Here is a 16766-nt window from a genome sequence, read left to right on the forward strand (position 1 = left end):
AACCTGTTGGAAAAATAAACCCAACTGTTACTAAATATGTTGGAAGAAAGTGTTACAAATATGAGAAATATGTTAGAAATATGTTCTTTCATTGAGAATTATTTTTATTTAATTTATACATTTATTATTTAATTCATAACTACATTCTTTATTTTATTCTTCATTTCATTGATCATTTTATTTGATCTCAGAGGTCTTTTTGATTCAGTAGATGGTCCTGTGAAGAAAAACTTTTCAAATTGATTTCATTGGTTCATTTCAGTTTAGCTGAGTTGCTATTGGTTAAGGCAACGCATGTCCCGCCTCCTTCAGGTTAGAGACGCTGCGGTAGTGTGTGAAAAATACACAGAGAGCAGCAGGACGATAATTGAGACACAGAGGTTTTGGAGTGATGAAACTTTAAAAAATACACTTTATATTGTTAAAAGGAGGAACTGTGTAAACAGAGAAAAGTCCGGTGAACCACTGAAGCGACCCTGGGAACATCTTGTGTTTGTTTTATTATTTTATTGTCCCGGTGAGTACTATCTGTATTAGCAAATAGCTCTGTGAATTAGCTTAGCCTCGTGGTGGGTTAGCTACCGAGTGGGTACATAAAGTCACAGTGTTGTGGTATTTTTCTAATGATAGTAAAGGAAAAAGGGAATATGTGTGTAAAATGAGTATGCGTGCATGTTATTTACATTGTATGAACAGAGAAAGACATCATTTAGCTGAGTTTTATGGGTTATGAAGCTATATATTCTGTATATTACTGTGCTGTGGTGTGTATAGGTACGAGGTATCAGTAATCTGAGCATTTAATGGTGAACTGTGAGTGGTCTTATATTAATGGTTTTCTCACTACAAAACAGTGAAGTGGACATTTCATGTGTTAATATTGCGATGCAGCAGTTATCTTTTACCAAGTTAACAGTGAAAAGTTGCATTATACATTGATATTGATAAAATTAAACTGTACAGTTAAGAAAGGTTGAATAGATTTATATCAGTCTGTTATATTATACAGGCTGGGTTTTTTGGATACCCTGAGATCCTGGACCGTGGATTTGGAGTGATTCTCTCCCTGACGAGGGGGATGGCGAGCTACCCGCGTGAGCATTTGGATTGAGGAGGAACCTTTCCATTCTTCATTCTCTGTCCTGCCAGAGTGGTAGGGTTGTGGGGAAGGACTTCAAAGAACTTTCGAATTGAACTATTTCTTTTGGGTAAAACATTTTATTTTATTTAGGGTGCACCCGGTAAAAAAGACATTTCAAATAAGAACAAAAGTAACTGTCGGCAGTGTATGTAAACTGTTTATTTTCTATATATGTTAATACAGTGTTTTGCTTAAATCTACCTGTGTGTTCCTTTTACTCATTGCGGTGTCCAATCTCTTCTTATTACTTTGCCCTGCGAACCTAGTGTGTACTTACCTGTCAAGTGGGTTACACAGTAAAACTTGGCGAGCTAGCCAGGAGAAATTTATGAATTCACATTCATAATCAAATTAAATGGACATCTTTTGAGTAACTGGACTGTGACCGAGTGTATTTGGAAGAGAATTCAACATTTGAGGTATTTTGGTTGTATTAACCCATATCATTTTCAAGTTTATTGACATTTCAGTTTTACCTTGGTTAAACATGGATATTATTTTGACAGAGAGTGTGAAAATCCCAAATGCTGTTTTAGTCAGTGGGTTAACCAACACTGAGGTTGACAATGAAATCTTTGATTTACTCAAGCAATATGGATCTATCGCTAGGATAATCAGAGTACCTAGTGCAGACTCTGAGACCCAGGCAATTGCAGAGTTTGAACATGGCACCGCTGTGAAAGACCTTGAAGCCAACGTCTTACCTTACCGAAGACCATGCACTGACAATCCTGAAGTTATCCATCATGTTCAGAGTCTTGCCAGCGTTTACACAAGTGATGCAGGCACCAGTGCAACAAATACTTACCTTTCTGGGTTGAAAGATTTAGCTAAGTTGAGCGGCAGGGAGTTTGTAGACATCCTTCGTGAGGAGCTGGCTAGGATCAGTAAATCCATTAGAACTCAAACCCCACTTGAGGTCAGTGAAGAGCCTGTGGAAATTGAGCCACCCCTTACACAAAGTGATATCCAAGCTGCAGGCCCTAGCTTTGTCAGTGTCCCCAATGAAGTGAGTCAGGACTCTTACAAACCCCAGACTGGCATCGAGGTCAGAGATTTTCTCTCTCCAAGAGGAGAAAGAACCAGCACTTTCCACTTGCCTTCAGATCAACTCAGCACACCAGAAGTACAGCGTGTTGTGGTTGAGCACATTGTCAAGAGCAGTGAAGTTTCATCTCACATTCAATTTCCTTGTAAACTGAAACAGTTTTCTGGGCGACATCCTCAGCCAAACTTTGAAGTCGACTATGACACGTGGCGCAACAGTGTGGAGTTCTGTTTGCATGACCCATCTATCCCTGACTCCCAAATGGTGAGGAAAATTGTTGAAAGTCTTTTGGCCCCTGCTGCAAACATAGTCAAGTCATTAGGGCCTCAAGCTTCTCCAAAAGAGTACCTGAACTTACTTGATTCTGCTTATGCCACTGTCGAAGATGGGGATGAGCTTTTTGCACGATTCTTGAACATCAATCAAAATGCTGGGGAGAAAGCGTCTGATTACCTGCAGCGACTTCATACAGCATTGAGATATGTGGTAAATAAAGGAGGAATCGCTGCCGGCGACTCTGACAAACAACGTCTCAAGCAATTCTGTCGTGGATGTTGGAATAGTATTCTGATCACCAGTCTTCAGCTTGAACAGCTCAGGAGTAAGCCACCATCTTTTGCAGAGCTCCTGCTCTTACTGCGAACTGAGGAGGACAAACAGGCTAACAAAACCAGCAGAATGAAGCAGCACCTTGGGTTCACAAAGCCAAAAGTCATGTCAAACATGCACGCTGCACACATGTCCTACGACGAGGATATTGTCATGCCACAGAATACAGAGGATGCCTTCTTAAACATGACCAAAGACATACAGAAACAGATTGCTGAACTTCAGGTTCAGGTGGCAAAACTCAGTGCATGTAGTTCAGAGAAACCTGTGAAAAAGAAAACAACAGTAAGTGTAAGACAGAAACAGAAGACAAAAAATACCCAGCCGGAAGGACAACTCCAGCAAATGACTGTGACAGTGAAACCGAAGCCATGGTATTGCTTCAAATGTGGTGAAGATGGGCACATTGCATCTACATGTGATAACATACCCAATCCCAACCTTGTGCAGGCCAAGAGAGCAGAGCTCCGGGAGAAGCAGCGTGCATGGGAAGCTCAGAATGGTTCACTCACCACTCGCCAGTCAAACTAGAACAGGCTTCTGTTGAGGGGAAAATGGAAGCCAAGAAACCACTATATCCCCCATCTACAGGCGAACAAAAACCCATGACTCACAGCCACAGAGTCAAACGACAAAAGGAATTGCCAAAACGTCTTGTAGGCAGCAAGTGTACAGCCAATGTAAATGTGGATGGGGTGGACTGTAGTTGTTTACTAGACACAGGGTCACAGGTCACCACGGTGGGCCAGTCCTTTTATCAGACCCATCTATCTGATCATCCTATCAAGCCCATCAGCAACATCCTTGAAGTAGAGGGAGCAAACGGCCAACCTGTTCCTTACCTGGGTTATATAGAGGTTGACCTCAAGTTCCCTAGAGCCCTTCTTGAGTCAGAGCCTGAAATTTCAACCTTGGCTTTAATCGTTCCTGACCTCCGGTCAAACAGTGGTGTCCCATTGTTGATCGGCACCAACACTTTAGATCCCCTCTATGATCAGTGTTGTGATGAGTTTTCACTTTCCCATAATTCATCCTGCTATGGCTACAGACAGGTCCTTCGCACACTACAACTGAGGAGAAAACAAGCAACAAGCGGAGAACTCGGCTTTGTGAAGCTCAGAGGAAGGGAACAAGCAGTTCTCCCAGCAAAACAAAGAGTGCTGCTTGAAGGCTATATGTGTGTCAACCTAGTCAACACAGAGAAATGTGCTCTGATTGAACAACCATCAAGATCAACTCTGCCAGGTGGCGTGTTTGTAGACTGTTGTCTCATTTCCTTGCCAGAGCATGGCTCCAACAAATTGCCTGTTCTCCTTAGAAATGAAACTGAACATGACATCATTCTACCTACCAACTGTGTCATTGCAGACCTGACTGTTGCAGATGCTGTAGTGGAGAATCACCTAATTGATGGGGATGGTCAGAAGCATGTTGTTGACTGCTCCACTCATCAAACGGAGACGTGTCCTGGAAAAAGCTTTGACTTTGGGCCCTCTCTACCTGAGAAGTGGAAGGAAAGAGTCACTCTGAAGCTCAACACCTTCTCTGATGTGTTTGCCCAGCATGACCTCGATTTTGGTCATGCGACGAAAATCCAACACCACATCAAGTTGAAAGACGAGACACCCATCAAACAGAGACCCCGTCCAATTCACCCTCGTGATTATGAAGCAGTCAAAAAGCACCTCCAAACCCTTCTTGATGCAGGCGTAATCCGAGAATCAGAGTCCCCATTTTCATCGCCAATTGTGGTGGTGAGAAAGAAGAATGGCGATGTACGCCTATGTGTGGACTATAGAAAGTTAAACTTGCAAACGATAAAAGACTCTTATGCCTTACCAAACTTGGAGGAGTCATTTTCTGCTCTCGCTGGATCCAAGTGGTTTTCAGTGATGGACTTGAAGTCTGGGTACTACCAAATTGAGATGAATGAAAGTGACAAGCCAAAAACTGCCTTTGTGTGCCCCTTTGGATTCTGGGAATTCAACCGGATGCCTCAGGGAGTCACCAATGCACCGAGCACATTTCAACGGCTCATGGAAAAGTGCATGAGTGACATTCATCTGAGGGAGGTCCTGGTCTTCCTTGATGACCTAATAGTGTTTTCGGACACTCTGGAGGAGCATGAGTCTAGGCTCACCCACGTGCTCAACCGTCTCAGGGAATATGGCTTGAGGCTTTCACCTGATAAATGTAAGTTCTTTCAGACTTCAGTGCGTTATTTGGGGCATATTGTGTCCAGCGATGGAGTGAAGACCGACCCTGAAAAGGTTCAAGCCTTGAAAACCTGGCCGGGACCACAGAACTTAAAGGAACTCCAATCCTTCCTCGGATTTTCCGGTTACTACCGGAGATTTGTGAAGGATTATTCAAGGATAGTCAGGCCCTTGACCAAACTCACTGCTGGCTACCCACCACGGCGGAAAGGAGTCAAGATAGGCCTCAGTGATGGGAAATACCTCAACCCAAAAGAGCCTTTTGGTGAACGCTGGGGCACTGAGTGTCAACAAGCCTTTGAGGCGATCATACACAAACTGACATCATCTCCAGTCCTTGGTTACGCAGATCCTAAACTTCCTTACGTGCTCCACACTGATGCCAGCACGACAGGATTAGGAGCTGCTCTATATCAAGAGCAAAACGGGAAACTGCGTGTAATTGCTTATGCCAGTAGAGGACTCTCCTGCAGTGAAGCAAGATATCCAGCGCACAAGCTTGAGTTCTTGGCCCTTAAATGGGCCATCACAGAGAAGTTTCATGACTATCTGTATGGAAACTCTTTCACTGTTATCACAGATAACAATCCCTTGACATACCTACTTACCACAGCCAAGCTTGATGCTGCAAGCTACCGTTGGTTAGCTGCGCTCTCAACATTCACTTTTGACATCAAGTATCGAGCTGGCAAGCAGAACATGGATGCTGATGGTCTGTCAAGGAGACATCATGGTGCGCTGGAAAATGATGCCACATCACAAGAGGAAAGCCAAAGGATTGACCAGTTCACTTCTCAGCTACTGACATCAATAAACAAGTTTGAACTGGTGACTCCAGAAATTGTCGAAGCTACTTGTCAAAGGCATACTGTGAAGCAAGATCAAGAGCTCTCACCTTTCCCTGGCTATGTTGACTCACTTGCCATTCATGCAGATGCAATTCCTGCTGTCCTTGAGGAGGATGAGTCACAGGATGGGATCCTAACAGTGCCTAAATACAGTGAGTCTGATCTCATGAAACTGCAAAGAGAAGACCCTGGCATCAGCAGTGTTATCAGTTTGGTGGAATCCGACAACTTACCTGCAGATCACACGGCAGATTCTCCTGAAGAACGGTTGATCCTGAGAGAGTGGAAACGGCTTCAACTGAAGTCAGGCCTTTTGTACAGGACACGGGAGTGTGAGGGACAAACCCTATTTCAGCTGGTACTCCCAGATGTCCTACGGCCTATTGTACTCAGGAATCTCCATGATGACATGGGACATTTAGGGATTGAACGTACCCTTGAACTCACCAGATCACGATTCTACTGGCCAAAGATGGCTGCTGATGTAGAGAGAAAAGTGAAAACATGTGAGCGATGTGTTCGAAGGAAGACCCAACCGGACAAGGCTGCCCCACTCGTGAACATCAAAACAACTAGACCAATGGAGTTGGTCTGTATGGATTTCCTTTCACTAGAGCCAGACAGCCACAACACTAAGGACATCCTCGTTATTACGGATCATTTCACTAAATATGCCGTAGCCATCCCTACCAGAGATCAGAAAGCTAGTACCGTCGCTAAAACCTTATGGGAACACTTCTTGGGCCATTATGGTTTTCCTGAACGCCTTCACAGCGACCAGGGTAGGGACTTTGAGTCTCATACCATCAAGGAGCTATGTGCATTGGCAGGTATTCGTAAGGTGAGGACAAGCCCTTACCATCCCAGGGGAAACCCTGTTGAACGGTATAACCGAACACTCCTCAGCATGCTAGGCACTCTGAAAGACAAAGAGAAGATACAGTGGCGAGACCACGTCAAACCTCTCACTCATGCTTACAATTGCACCCGAAATGATGTGACCGGGTTCTCCCCATATGAGTTAATGTTTGGGAGACAACCCCGGTTACCCATAGACTTAGCCTTTGGATTGCCAGTCAAGGGAAAAGAGTCCAGTTCACATTCTCAGTATGTAAGGAACCTGAAATCTCACCTGGAAGAAAGTTATCAGGTTGCCATCGAAAACTCTCGCAAGGTTGCAGAAAAAAACAAGAGGCGATTCGATAAAGTTGTCAGAGAATCTACATTGGCTGTCGGGGATAGAGTCCTGGTCCGTAACCTCCGCCTCCGGAACAAACATAAACTGGCCGATCGTTGGGAGCCAATGATCTATGTGGTTACCAAGCAGATGGGAGACTTACCTGTCTACTCTGTGAAACCAGAAAAGGAGGAAGGTCCCCTACGTACGCTACACAGAGACCTTTTACTTCCATGTGGATTTCTTCCTGAAACTGAGAGAGAGGAACAAAAGATGAAAAGCAGTCCAAAGAGACCTCGAACAAGGCAGCAAAGTGCCATCCAACAAGATGAAGAACCCTTTGCTTCAGACGATGATGACAAGTTTGAAAGCTGGAATGCAACTGCTGCCTTACCAGATGTCAAAGACAGGAGGTTTGTCAAAGTGTATGATATACCAAGACACAATCCATCACCCGCCCTGGGTAATCATAGTCAAAGCCCTGTAACACCTCACCCATATCAGGTCAATGTGGATTCAGACCCAGGAGCTGTAAGGCCAAGTGCTGTCCTTCAGTCTGAAAAGGAAATAGAAAACTTACCTGAAAAGGAAACAGAAAACTCACCTGAAAAGGAAACAGAAAATCCATCTGAGAAGGAAAAAGCAAACTTACCTGGGATGGAAAATCAAAATGTACCTGAAAAGGAAACTCATAACTTACCTGGAGACCTACCTGATACTAGTTCAGAACCTGTGGAAGAAAGTCTTATGGAACCGGAAGCTAAAGATCATACAGAGGCAGAGATACCAACTCAAGAAGAGACAGAGGAACAAACAGAAGCAGACATTACTGTCAGAAGATCACTCAGACAACGTGAGCCATCACGTAGGTTCCATTACCCTGAGTTGGGGAATCCCCTAGTTTCTGTTGTTACTTCCTTGTTTCAAGGATTGAGTACCGCCTTCACCAATTCTCTTAATAACAATACCAGTAGAGATTGGTTAACAAACATTCCTTTGGAAGTGGCAGAATCAGTAGTTACCCAGCAGCCCTTTGTGCATGCAACGGGACATGCATACATTTAAGGGGGGAGTGTGTAACCTGTTGGAAAAATAAACCCAACTGTTACTAAATATGTTGGAAGAAAGTGTTACAAATATGAGAAATATGTTAGAAATATGTTCTTTCATTGAGAATTATTTTTATTTAATTTATACATTTATTATTTAATTCATAACTACATTCTTTATTTTATTCTTCATTTCATTGATCATTTTATTTGATCTCAGAGGTCTTTTTGATTCAGTAGATGGTCCTGTGAAGAAAAACTTTTCAAATTGATTTCATTGGTTCATTTCAGTTTAGCTGAGTTGCTATTGGTTAAGGCAACGCATGTCCCGCCTCCTTCAGGTTAGAGACGCTGCGGTAGTGTGTGAAAAATACACAGAGAGCAGCAGGACGATAATTGAGACACAGAGGTTTTGGAGTGATGAAACTTTAAAAAATACACTTTATATTGTTAAAAGGAGGAACTGTGTAAACAGAGAAAAGTCCGGTGAACCACTGAAGCGACCCTGGGAACATCTTGTGTTTGTTTTATTATTTTATTGTCCCGGTGAGTACTATCTGTATTAGCAAATAGCTCTGTGAATTAGCTTAGCCTCGTGGTGGGTTAGCTACCGAGTGGGTACATAAAGTCACAGTGTTGTGGTATTTTTCTAATGATAGTAAAGGAAAAAGGGAATATGTGTGTAAAATGAGTATGCGTGCATGTTATTTACATTGTATGAACAGAGAAAGACATCATTTAGCTGAGTTTTATGGGTTATGAAGCTATATATTCTGTATATTACTGTGCTGTGGTGTGTATAGGTACGAGGTATCAGTAATCTGAGCATTTAATGGTGAACTGTGAGTGGTCTTATATTAATGGTTTTCTCACTACAAAACAGTGAAGTGGACATTTCATGTGTTAATATTGCGATGCAGCAGTTATCTTTTACCAAGTTAACAGTGAAAAGTTGCATTATACATTGATATTGATAAAATTAAACTGTACAGTTAAGAAAGGTTGAATAGATTTATATCAGTCTGTTATATTATACAGGCTGGGTTTTTTGGATACCCTGAGATCCTGGACCGTGGATTTGGAGTGATTCTCTCCCTGACGAGGGGGATGGCGAGCTACCCGCGTGAGCATTTGGATTGAGGAGGAACCTTTCCATTCTTCATTCTCTGTCCTGCCAGAGTGGTAGGGTTGTGGGGAAGGACTTCAAAGAACTTTCGAATTGAACTATTTCTTTTGGGTAAAACATTTTATTTTATTTAGGGTGCACCCGGTAAAAAAGACATTTCAAATAAGAACAAAAGTAACTGTCGGCAGTGTATGTAAACTGTTTATTTTCTATATATGTTAATACAGTGTTTTGCTTAAATCTACCTGTGTGTTCCTTTTACTCATTGCGGTGTCCAATCTCTTCTTATTACTTTGCCCTGCGAACCTAGTGTGTACTTACCTGTCAAGTGGGTTACAATCGTGACAAATATTTAAAATAAGAAAATATGTCTAAAATAATATAAAGGTGATGAGGGGAACCTTGAAACCGGCTTGGGGCTAGAAACTGCCAGTAGTTTTCCCCTGTGCATGTGTGTTAATGGTAGATGTAGAAGAGCGATTGAGCTAGGTAGAAAAACTCTCAGGAGGTCTTTGAGATGAGTTTGTATGATGGGAATTTTTATTTTCCCAAAAAGAAAGCCCAAAAGGGCAGAATTAATAATAAAAATATTAAATAAAACAAAAGAGTGAAAAACAAATACTTTGTAATAAGAGAAATAAATTGGCATAATAGCCAAAACAATTAATTGCAATAAAAGTCAACTTTACCACGTTCGCTGGTTGAGAAACAATTTCTTAGGAGAGCTCTAGACACACACAAAGAAGTACTACTCATGCAGTAGGTGGGATTTGCTGCTGGTGATCATGAGGTTAAATTTAAGTAGGCCTCAATTGTTTGTGTAATATTGTATGATAATCATTTGTGACATATTCTGCATTACTTTGTCATCTTCCCTATTCAGTTGTAGCCCCAGTTTATGTTGATTGTTATTGATCACCGTTACTTTAACGTTCTCTCAACCTGTCAGCTAAATGTCTGTACATTTAAGTCATGAACGTTATATATTATGTTCGAGGCCAAAGAAAAAGTTAGAGGAAGCATGCACCTTGGCAACAAGCCACGTTCAGGCTCAGCATGGAAACAAATCCAAGGTGTGTCTCATGCAAAATAGCTCCTCGTTCCAGAAATATTTTTAGAGCTGCAAAAAACTTGTGAGACTTTGTTGTCCTTACTGATCTCCTCATGTGAACCTAATGTGTCGCTCTCTGGCTCCATCGGAACCGAGGCCTCAGAGAGAGAGAGAGAGAGAGAGAGAGAGAGAGAGAGAGAGAGAGAGAGAGAGAGAGAGAGAGAGAGAGAGAGAGAGAGAGAGAGAGAGAGAGAGAGAGAGAGAGAGAGAGAGAGAGAGAGAGAGAGAGAGAGAGAGAGAGAGAGAGAGAGAGAGAGAGAGAGAGAGAGAGAGAGAGAGAGAGAGAGAGAGAGAGAGAGAGAGAGAGAGAGAGAGAGAGAGAGAGAGAGACTTAAATAACTTCAGATCTGGTTGATGAGGAGCAGATTGAAGCAGATGCTACTGTTGGTTCTCCAGTTTTTTTTTTGCCTGCCTGCCAGCTTATCCAACAACTGACTGTAAGTCTACTTATTTTGATTTCATACTTATTTTTCTTTTTCTTTTCTATTTTGTAAAGTCGTCTACTGCGTAGGTGTTGCCTGCCATGTCACAAGAATTTCACTGCTCCGATGATGCTGTCATTGGTGCATGTGACAATAAACTTTGATTTGATTTGATTTGATTTGATTTGCAACTTAATTCACACATGACAGCGAGGAGACATTACAGCATTTGATTTGTTGCCATCCCCCAGCCCATGTAAAAATACAGTATGTGGATTCTACAAACCACCTCATGTCGACTCAGAAGCTCAGTCTGAACTCTGTTGTTTGACTCGGCTTGCCTCTCACAGCAGTGATGTTCAAAATGTTGTCTCATTTGTCCAGAATAAGGACAATATTGACCCTACATGGGAATTATCATCTGAATCTGCAGCTGCTTGTAGCTTTACAGAGTTTTATAGAAGTTTAAGTTCCTCCTTAAGCTGTTTGCCTCAACTTTACTGTTTGATTCACACTCACCACTCGCAAGGCATTTGCAGAAACTGCAGGTAGTTATTGTTGGCAACTAATGAGCCCCTCCTGCTCAGAACCAGACCGACAACTTCAGTTACCAACGGTTAACATTGAAGAGATACTTTATTCCTCTCAGGAGTCTATAGAGTCTATAGAGAAATGACATGTAATAGAGACTAAAAAGAGTGGGATGATGGTCAACTGTAAATTAACCATGTATATGGAACACAATCAATTAAAATGGTTATTTTTTATTAGACTTTTGTCCAATCTTTAACTGTATCAGACATTTTTACATTAATTTCAAGTATAAAAAAATGTGTTGATAAGAAATAATTTTTTTCTCTGCAGAGATTTAAAGATGGGAAACGTCCGCGCCAAATCATTGTTGCTGGGGGTTTCTCTTGGTCTGTTGATCCTCTATCTCAGTAAAGAATTTTCTGCCAAAAGAGCCATTTTGATCCCGAAAACTGTGAGAGAGGGGAGCAGTGAAATGAGAAGATCCACCATGAACATCTCCTACGTATACTCCTTCCCAAAATGCCAACAAAACACTTCCGCTGCCAAAGTGGAAAACTTCAGCTCTCTTCCTCTTCATATTCAAGACTTTCTCTACTATAAACACTGTCGACATTTTCCCATGCTGCTGGACCTTCCTGACAAATGTGGAGGAGCTGATGAATCTGCACAGGTCTTTCTTCTCCTGGTCATTAAAAGCGTCCCTGATAACTTTGAACGCAGAGAGGTACTGCGCAAAACCTGGGCTACAGAAAGGCTGCACAATGGTGTGCAGATCCGAAGGATCTTCCTCTTAGGATCGACGGGTTCTGGTTTTGAAAGAGAGAGAATGAATAGACTTCTTGAACTGGAACAAAATGAGTACAATGACATTCTTCAATGGGACTTTAGAGACACGTTCTACAACCTCACTTTAAAGCAGGTACTCTTCCTAGAATGGATGGAAAGAAACTGTCCAAATGCTCGCTTCTTGCTAAATGGTGATGATGACGTTTTTGCCAACACAGACAACATGGTTGAGTATCTCCAAGGCCTTAGGGACAATGATGGAAGCAAGCACCTCTTTACTGGAAATTTGGTCGAGTTCTTGTGGCCCATTAGATCACCAGGGAGCAAGTACTATGTCCCAGTACAAGTGCAGGAGTCAGAGTCTTATCCCCCTTATTGTGGTGGTGGAGGCTTCCTCCTGTCGGGCTATTCAGCTATGGTCATATACAACATGTCCAAGTCCATCCCTTTTATTCCTATTGATGATGTTTACATGGGGATGTGTATGGCCAAAGCAGGATTAGGTCCAGCTCACCATATGGGTGTAAGGACATTAGGAATGTACATTCCCTCGCATAAACTAGATGAATTTGATCCCTGTTATTATAAAGAGATTTTACTGGTGCACAGATTCCTTCCAGCAGGCATCTATCTAATGTGGCAAAGAATAAATGACCCCAATCTAAAATGTGAATCAGCAAAGAAATCCTTTTGGTAGGATTAAGCTCACTGGTGGTGTCAATACCCTGTGATCAATTGACAGCAGGTCTATGACAAAGCCTCTAATGTCACTGGTAGAGGTTTAACCTAAACCAGACAACAACAAAAAACCATTCCATACCATGACAGTGACACAGAGTACTTATGTTTGCAACATAAATTTATATTTGCATGATATTTTGCGAGAATTATTGTCCAAATAATAGTGAAATGCTGAAACATTGTTGCCTTTGCGAACTGATGTTGATCAGTTTTAACTTTTTTGGATCCGTTATTTAACCATTTGAATCTGGCACCTGCTCTCCAAAAGAAATTGCACTGTATCTCTAAACAAAAAATAGTTGGGGTGCCCTCAATTGGCCAATTTAAGGATTATTTTACAAAGTTGACCTCAATGTGGCAGCCTGCCAAGTTTTGTGAGTTATTGAACAAACTCCTTAATAGGGGTTCTTTCTAAAAAGCCGTAAAGTGGCAGAACCTAAAGAATGGGCCTACTCTGGGAAAATTGGGGAAAACCATTCAAACATAAGGCCCCTGGATAGCAGTTAACCTAAGCTTAATAAGCACAGCCAGTCAGGTGACTTAAAACATTTTATATGGAAGGTTATGCCCATTATGTTTGTAGGTTGTCCCACACTGACTGTAAAAAGCAGGGAAGATACAGGACAGGTGTCCTCAGCCAAACAAATATAGACCTACAGTACGGCACTGCAATGCAAGTGTATGGCCTGTTAATAATGTTTTTATTGTGTTAATTTTTTTTTCTATATACGAAATATAATCACGACAATGAAGAGGGAAAGTGGTTTCTGACACAACATTGTTGAAGATCACAGATTGTACCATTTTATTAGTGGGTGGGCCTTTTATGATGATTGCGTCTGGGTGTGTGTGTTTGTTGGTTTCGTTGGTTTGTGTGGCTTTGGGTTAATGTTTTGACTGGAGCTTGGTGTTGGTCCACATTTCTGACTACCAGCTGAATCATGTTGTTTGCAAATTGTTCAAAAAAACATTAACAACCAGAAGTTGGCAGTACCGTATAATGTTTAATGTTGTGACCAAAGTCTTGTTCTCTGTTTTTTTAAACTAATGTTGTGATGTTAGTTTATATTTCGCTTGAGCTCATATATGTACAGTTTCCTTTATTTTTTTACTATATCTTGTGTATTTATGTCTGAACAATAGGTTCAGAAGACAAGATGATTTGCAGACTGACAGTATTATGCACTGTCATTTACAAAACAACATTCAGGTTGAAGTAATAAGGGGGGGCAGTGCATCTCAAGTCAGGACTCATATGTACAGAATGATTAGGGCAGGGTTTTTCCTTATAAGGGTTGAAACAAGTCCTTTTTGTTCTTTAAACAGTCTATTCTGTAGAAATCGATTTTTATTCTTAAACATCATAAAAAAGGATATAATTTGTCCTATCTTATACTTATCTAAGTCAGCCATTGTTATTCTTGTGAGATGTTAAAACAACCCTTCCACAAATGTAACATGCACTTTCTACACCTACCTTTATTCTCACAGTGCCTCGACCAAATTATGTTGAAAATGTGTTTAAATGTTGTATTAAATACATGTTAAAATAACTTCTGAAAAGAGTAAAATAACTCAGGGTTTTGGAATGAAGCTGCCATGTATGGTTACTATTATACAGCGTTGTTGATTGTTGTTTTTTTGTGTCATAGTCAAGAGCTGCCAACATGTCATCGTATTAAAACAGTGATGGTAGCGGTATTTTTATGTACTGTGAATATTTATGTTTTTTTTTTCAAAAGGGAACAGGGAATTTGTGAATCTTTGCAAATAGTGTGTTTAATTAATTAAAGAGAAGAATGCACATGAATCCAGACATGCGTACTGTGGTGTAACATAAACTTATTTAGACAAGCTCATTTCCATCAGCTGTCAACGAAACAGCACGAGCAGATGTCACAATGTACCCAGCTACAGTCTTTTATATGACTAATTTGATCAAAGATCAGCTGATGAGACATCGCTGAACCCTCCATTGTTCCTCATCCTTCCATCCGCGTGCACACATCACGCAGAATCACGCACCAGTGTCACAACGGATTTGATTTATTTAGAGCACCGGACCGATTCCCTCACGTCAGTGGATCCTCACCTCCACCCAGGGATGTTATTTAGAACGTTTCTTCATTTCTTGTAAGTGAAATCCTGTGCGCTCTGTGCGCCTGATGGCACAGTCACGTTCACTGCAGCGATGTGATGATACACGCACAGTGTAGATATTAATAAAACATGTTAATGACTCCGCTGTTAAATGGAATGTGAACGCAATTTTCTGTAAGTTGTTTTGTCAATAATCTTTTTCAGTTCACCACCTCACGTCTGCGTCGACACTCGGCCGTCTCCAGAATGTTCGTATACGCACGGGTCAGAGTCTGCGTGGAAATATGCAACAATCCAAAGGTTGGTTTGTACCGTGCTGGAGTCTCCTGTGTCCTCAACACTCCTGCTGACCTGCTCTCATTCTCACAAATAAACACCACCACTCAACTTCTTAGGTCCAGATCAGTACATGAAGTTTATGTAGCGTTTGTTTGATTCGCTCCAAAGTTTATGAGGCTGCATTTAAACACGAGAAATGAGCGGTCAACATTTTGTCAAGTCCGGAGGAATTAGATTAATGATCTGCCACCAGTGATAATGCAGTGTAACGAGTTATTGTGAAATTCTTTTGCTAAAGATGACTCATCAGGGGACTTCTTTGTAAACGCAACGCTGCCAACTCTGGTTAAACAGGTTCAATGTCATTCGTAGATAAGCTCTTATGTAATTGGAATGCGACAAAACAGGGTACGTTGCTATTTAAATGGTAAATGGTTTTGCATTTATATAGTGCTTTTCTAGTCTTGATGACCACTCAAAGCGCTCCACAGTACAGTTTTACATTCACCCATTCACACACACATTCATACAGCGCATCTATTCACAGCACTTTGTTATTCAGGGTTCAGCATCTTGCCCAAGGACACTTCGGCATGCAGATGGGTCAGACTGGGGATCGAACTGCTGACCTTCAGGTTGAAGGACAACCCCTCTACCCCTCAGCCACAGCCGCCCTTTAGCATTAAGTCCATTTATTCTACATAAATCTGAAAAACATTGAAGTTGAGACACTTTTCTATAAACTCTGTGTAAATGAGGTTGGGGTGTGAGAGAGAAGTCTCTGCCTGTCTGACTAACATCTCTCAGTGGACGTCCGTACACCACCTGAAAATGAACGTTGACAAAAGTGAACTACTTTTCCTTCCAGGGAAAGACTCTCCCACCCACGACCTGACTCTTACCTTTGACAACAAGTGTCAGATTGCTAAGAACCTGGGTGTGACACTCGACAGTAAACTCTGCCTTACTGCCAACATTACTGTAACAACACTTCCTTGTAGATTCCCTCTGCATATCAGGACATTGCGTCCCCCTCTGAGTGACAAGGGGGCGCTGCTTATTGTCCAGGCTCTTGTTGTCTCAAGCCTAGCCCATTATCTCTCCTTCCTGGCAGGTCTGCCTGCTAGTGCCATCCAACCTCTGAAGCTCATCCCGAATTCCGCAGCTCGACTGTTTTTTTAATCCACTGAAATTCACTCTCACTACTCCACTCCTCCACTCCCTTCACTTATTGTACACTGCACTTATTGTAAGTCGCTTTGTATAAAAGTGTCAGCTATCAATTTTATTATCAGAGTATAGTTCAGTGTAAAAATGAATAATGAACATTCTTAAAATATATTTGACTTATACTTACTTTATTTTTTAAATAGATTTTTTTATTGATGCAACTACTAGGCTACTTCAAGATTTTATTTTTGATAGACTGCTAAACGTGAATTTACAGTGTTTTGATATTCCGCCATCATGGAAAATGTGCAGCCCTACAATTCAATGACCGGTGTGTGTCTGAAATTAATCCGAGAGCAGAGGAGAAATCTGAGAGCAGATGTGTCACGTGCACAGACGCAGCAAGAGC

At 41.6% G+C, this 16766-nt stretch overlaps 1 protein-coding gene and 2 long non-coding RNA genes across 3 annotated transcripts; all 3 read left to right on the forward strand.

The window, feature by feature from the left end:
- The first annotated feature begins 4 nt into the window (after window positions 1–4).
- LOC133960931 (uncharacterized) lies at window positions 5–1337 on the forward strand. Its single transcript, XR_009921951.1, has 2 exons — window positions 5–517; window positions 1010–1337. It is a non-coding gene; the product is annotated as an uncharacterized LOC133960931 (long non-coding RNA).
- Window positions 1338–8121: 6784 nt separating this feature from the next.
- On the forward strand, window positions 8122–9454 carry LOC133960932 (uncharacterized). The gene is made up of 2 exons (XR_009921952.1): window positions 8122–8634; window positions 9127–9454. It is a non-coding gene; the product is annotated as an uncharacterized LOC133960932 (long non-coding RNA).
- Window positions 9455–11621: 2167 nt separating this feature from the next.
- On the forward strand, window positions 11622–14622 carry LOC133960307 (N-acetyllactosaminide beta-1,3-N-acetylglucosaminyltransferase 3-like). The gene has a single exon (XM_062394807.1). It carries the CDS (start codon window positions 11622–11624, stop codon window positions 12762–12764), a length of 1143 nt encoding a protein of 380 aa, XP_062250791.1. The 3' UTR covers window positions 12765–14622.
- The last annotated feature ends 2144 nt before the right edge of the window (window positions 14623–16766 follow it).

This window comes from Platichthys flesus, chromosome 9 (assembly GCF_949316205.1).
Source record: "Platichthys flesus chromosome 9, fPlaFle2.1, whole genome shotgun sequence".
NCBI classification, from domain to species: Eukaryota; Metazoa; Chordata; class Actinopteri; order Pleuronectiformes; family Pleuronectidae; genus Platichthys; species Platichthys flesus.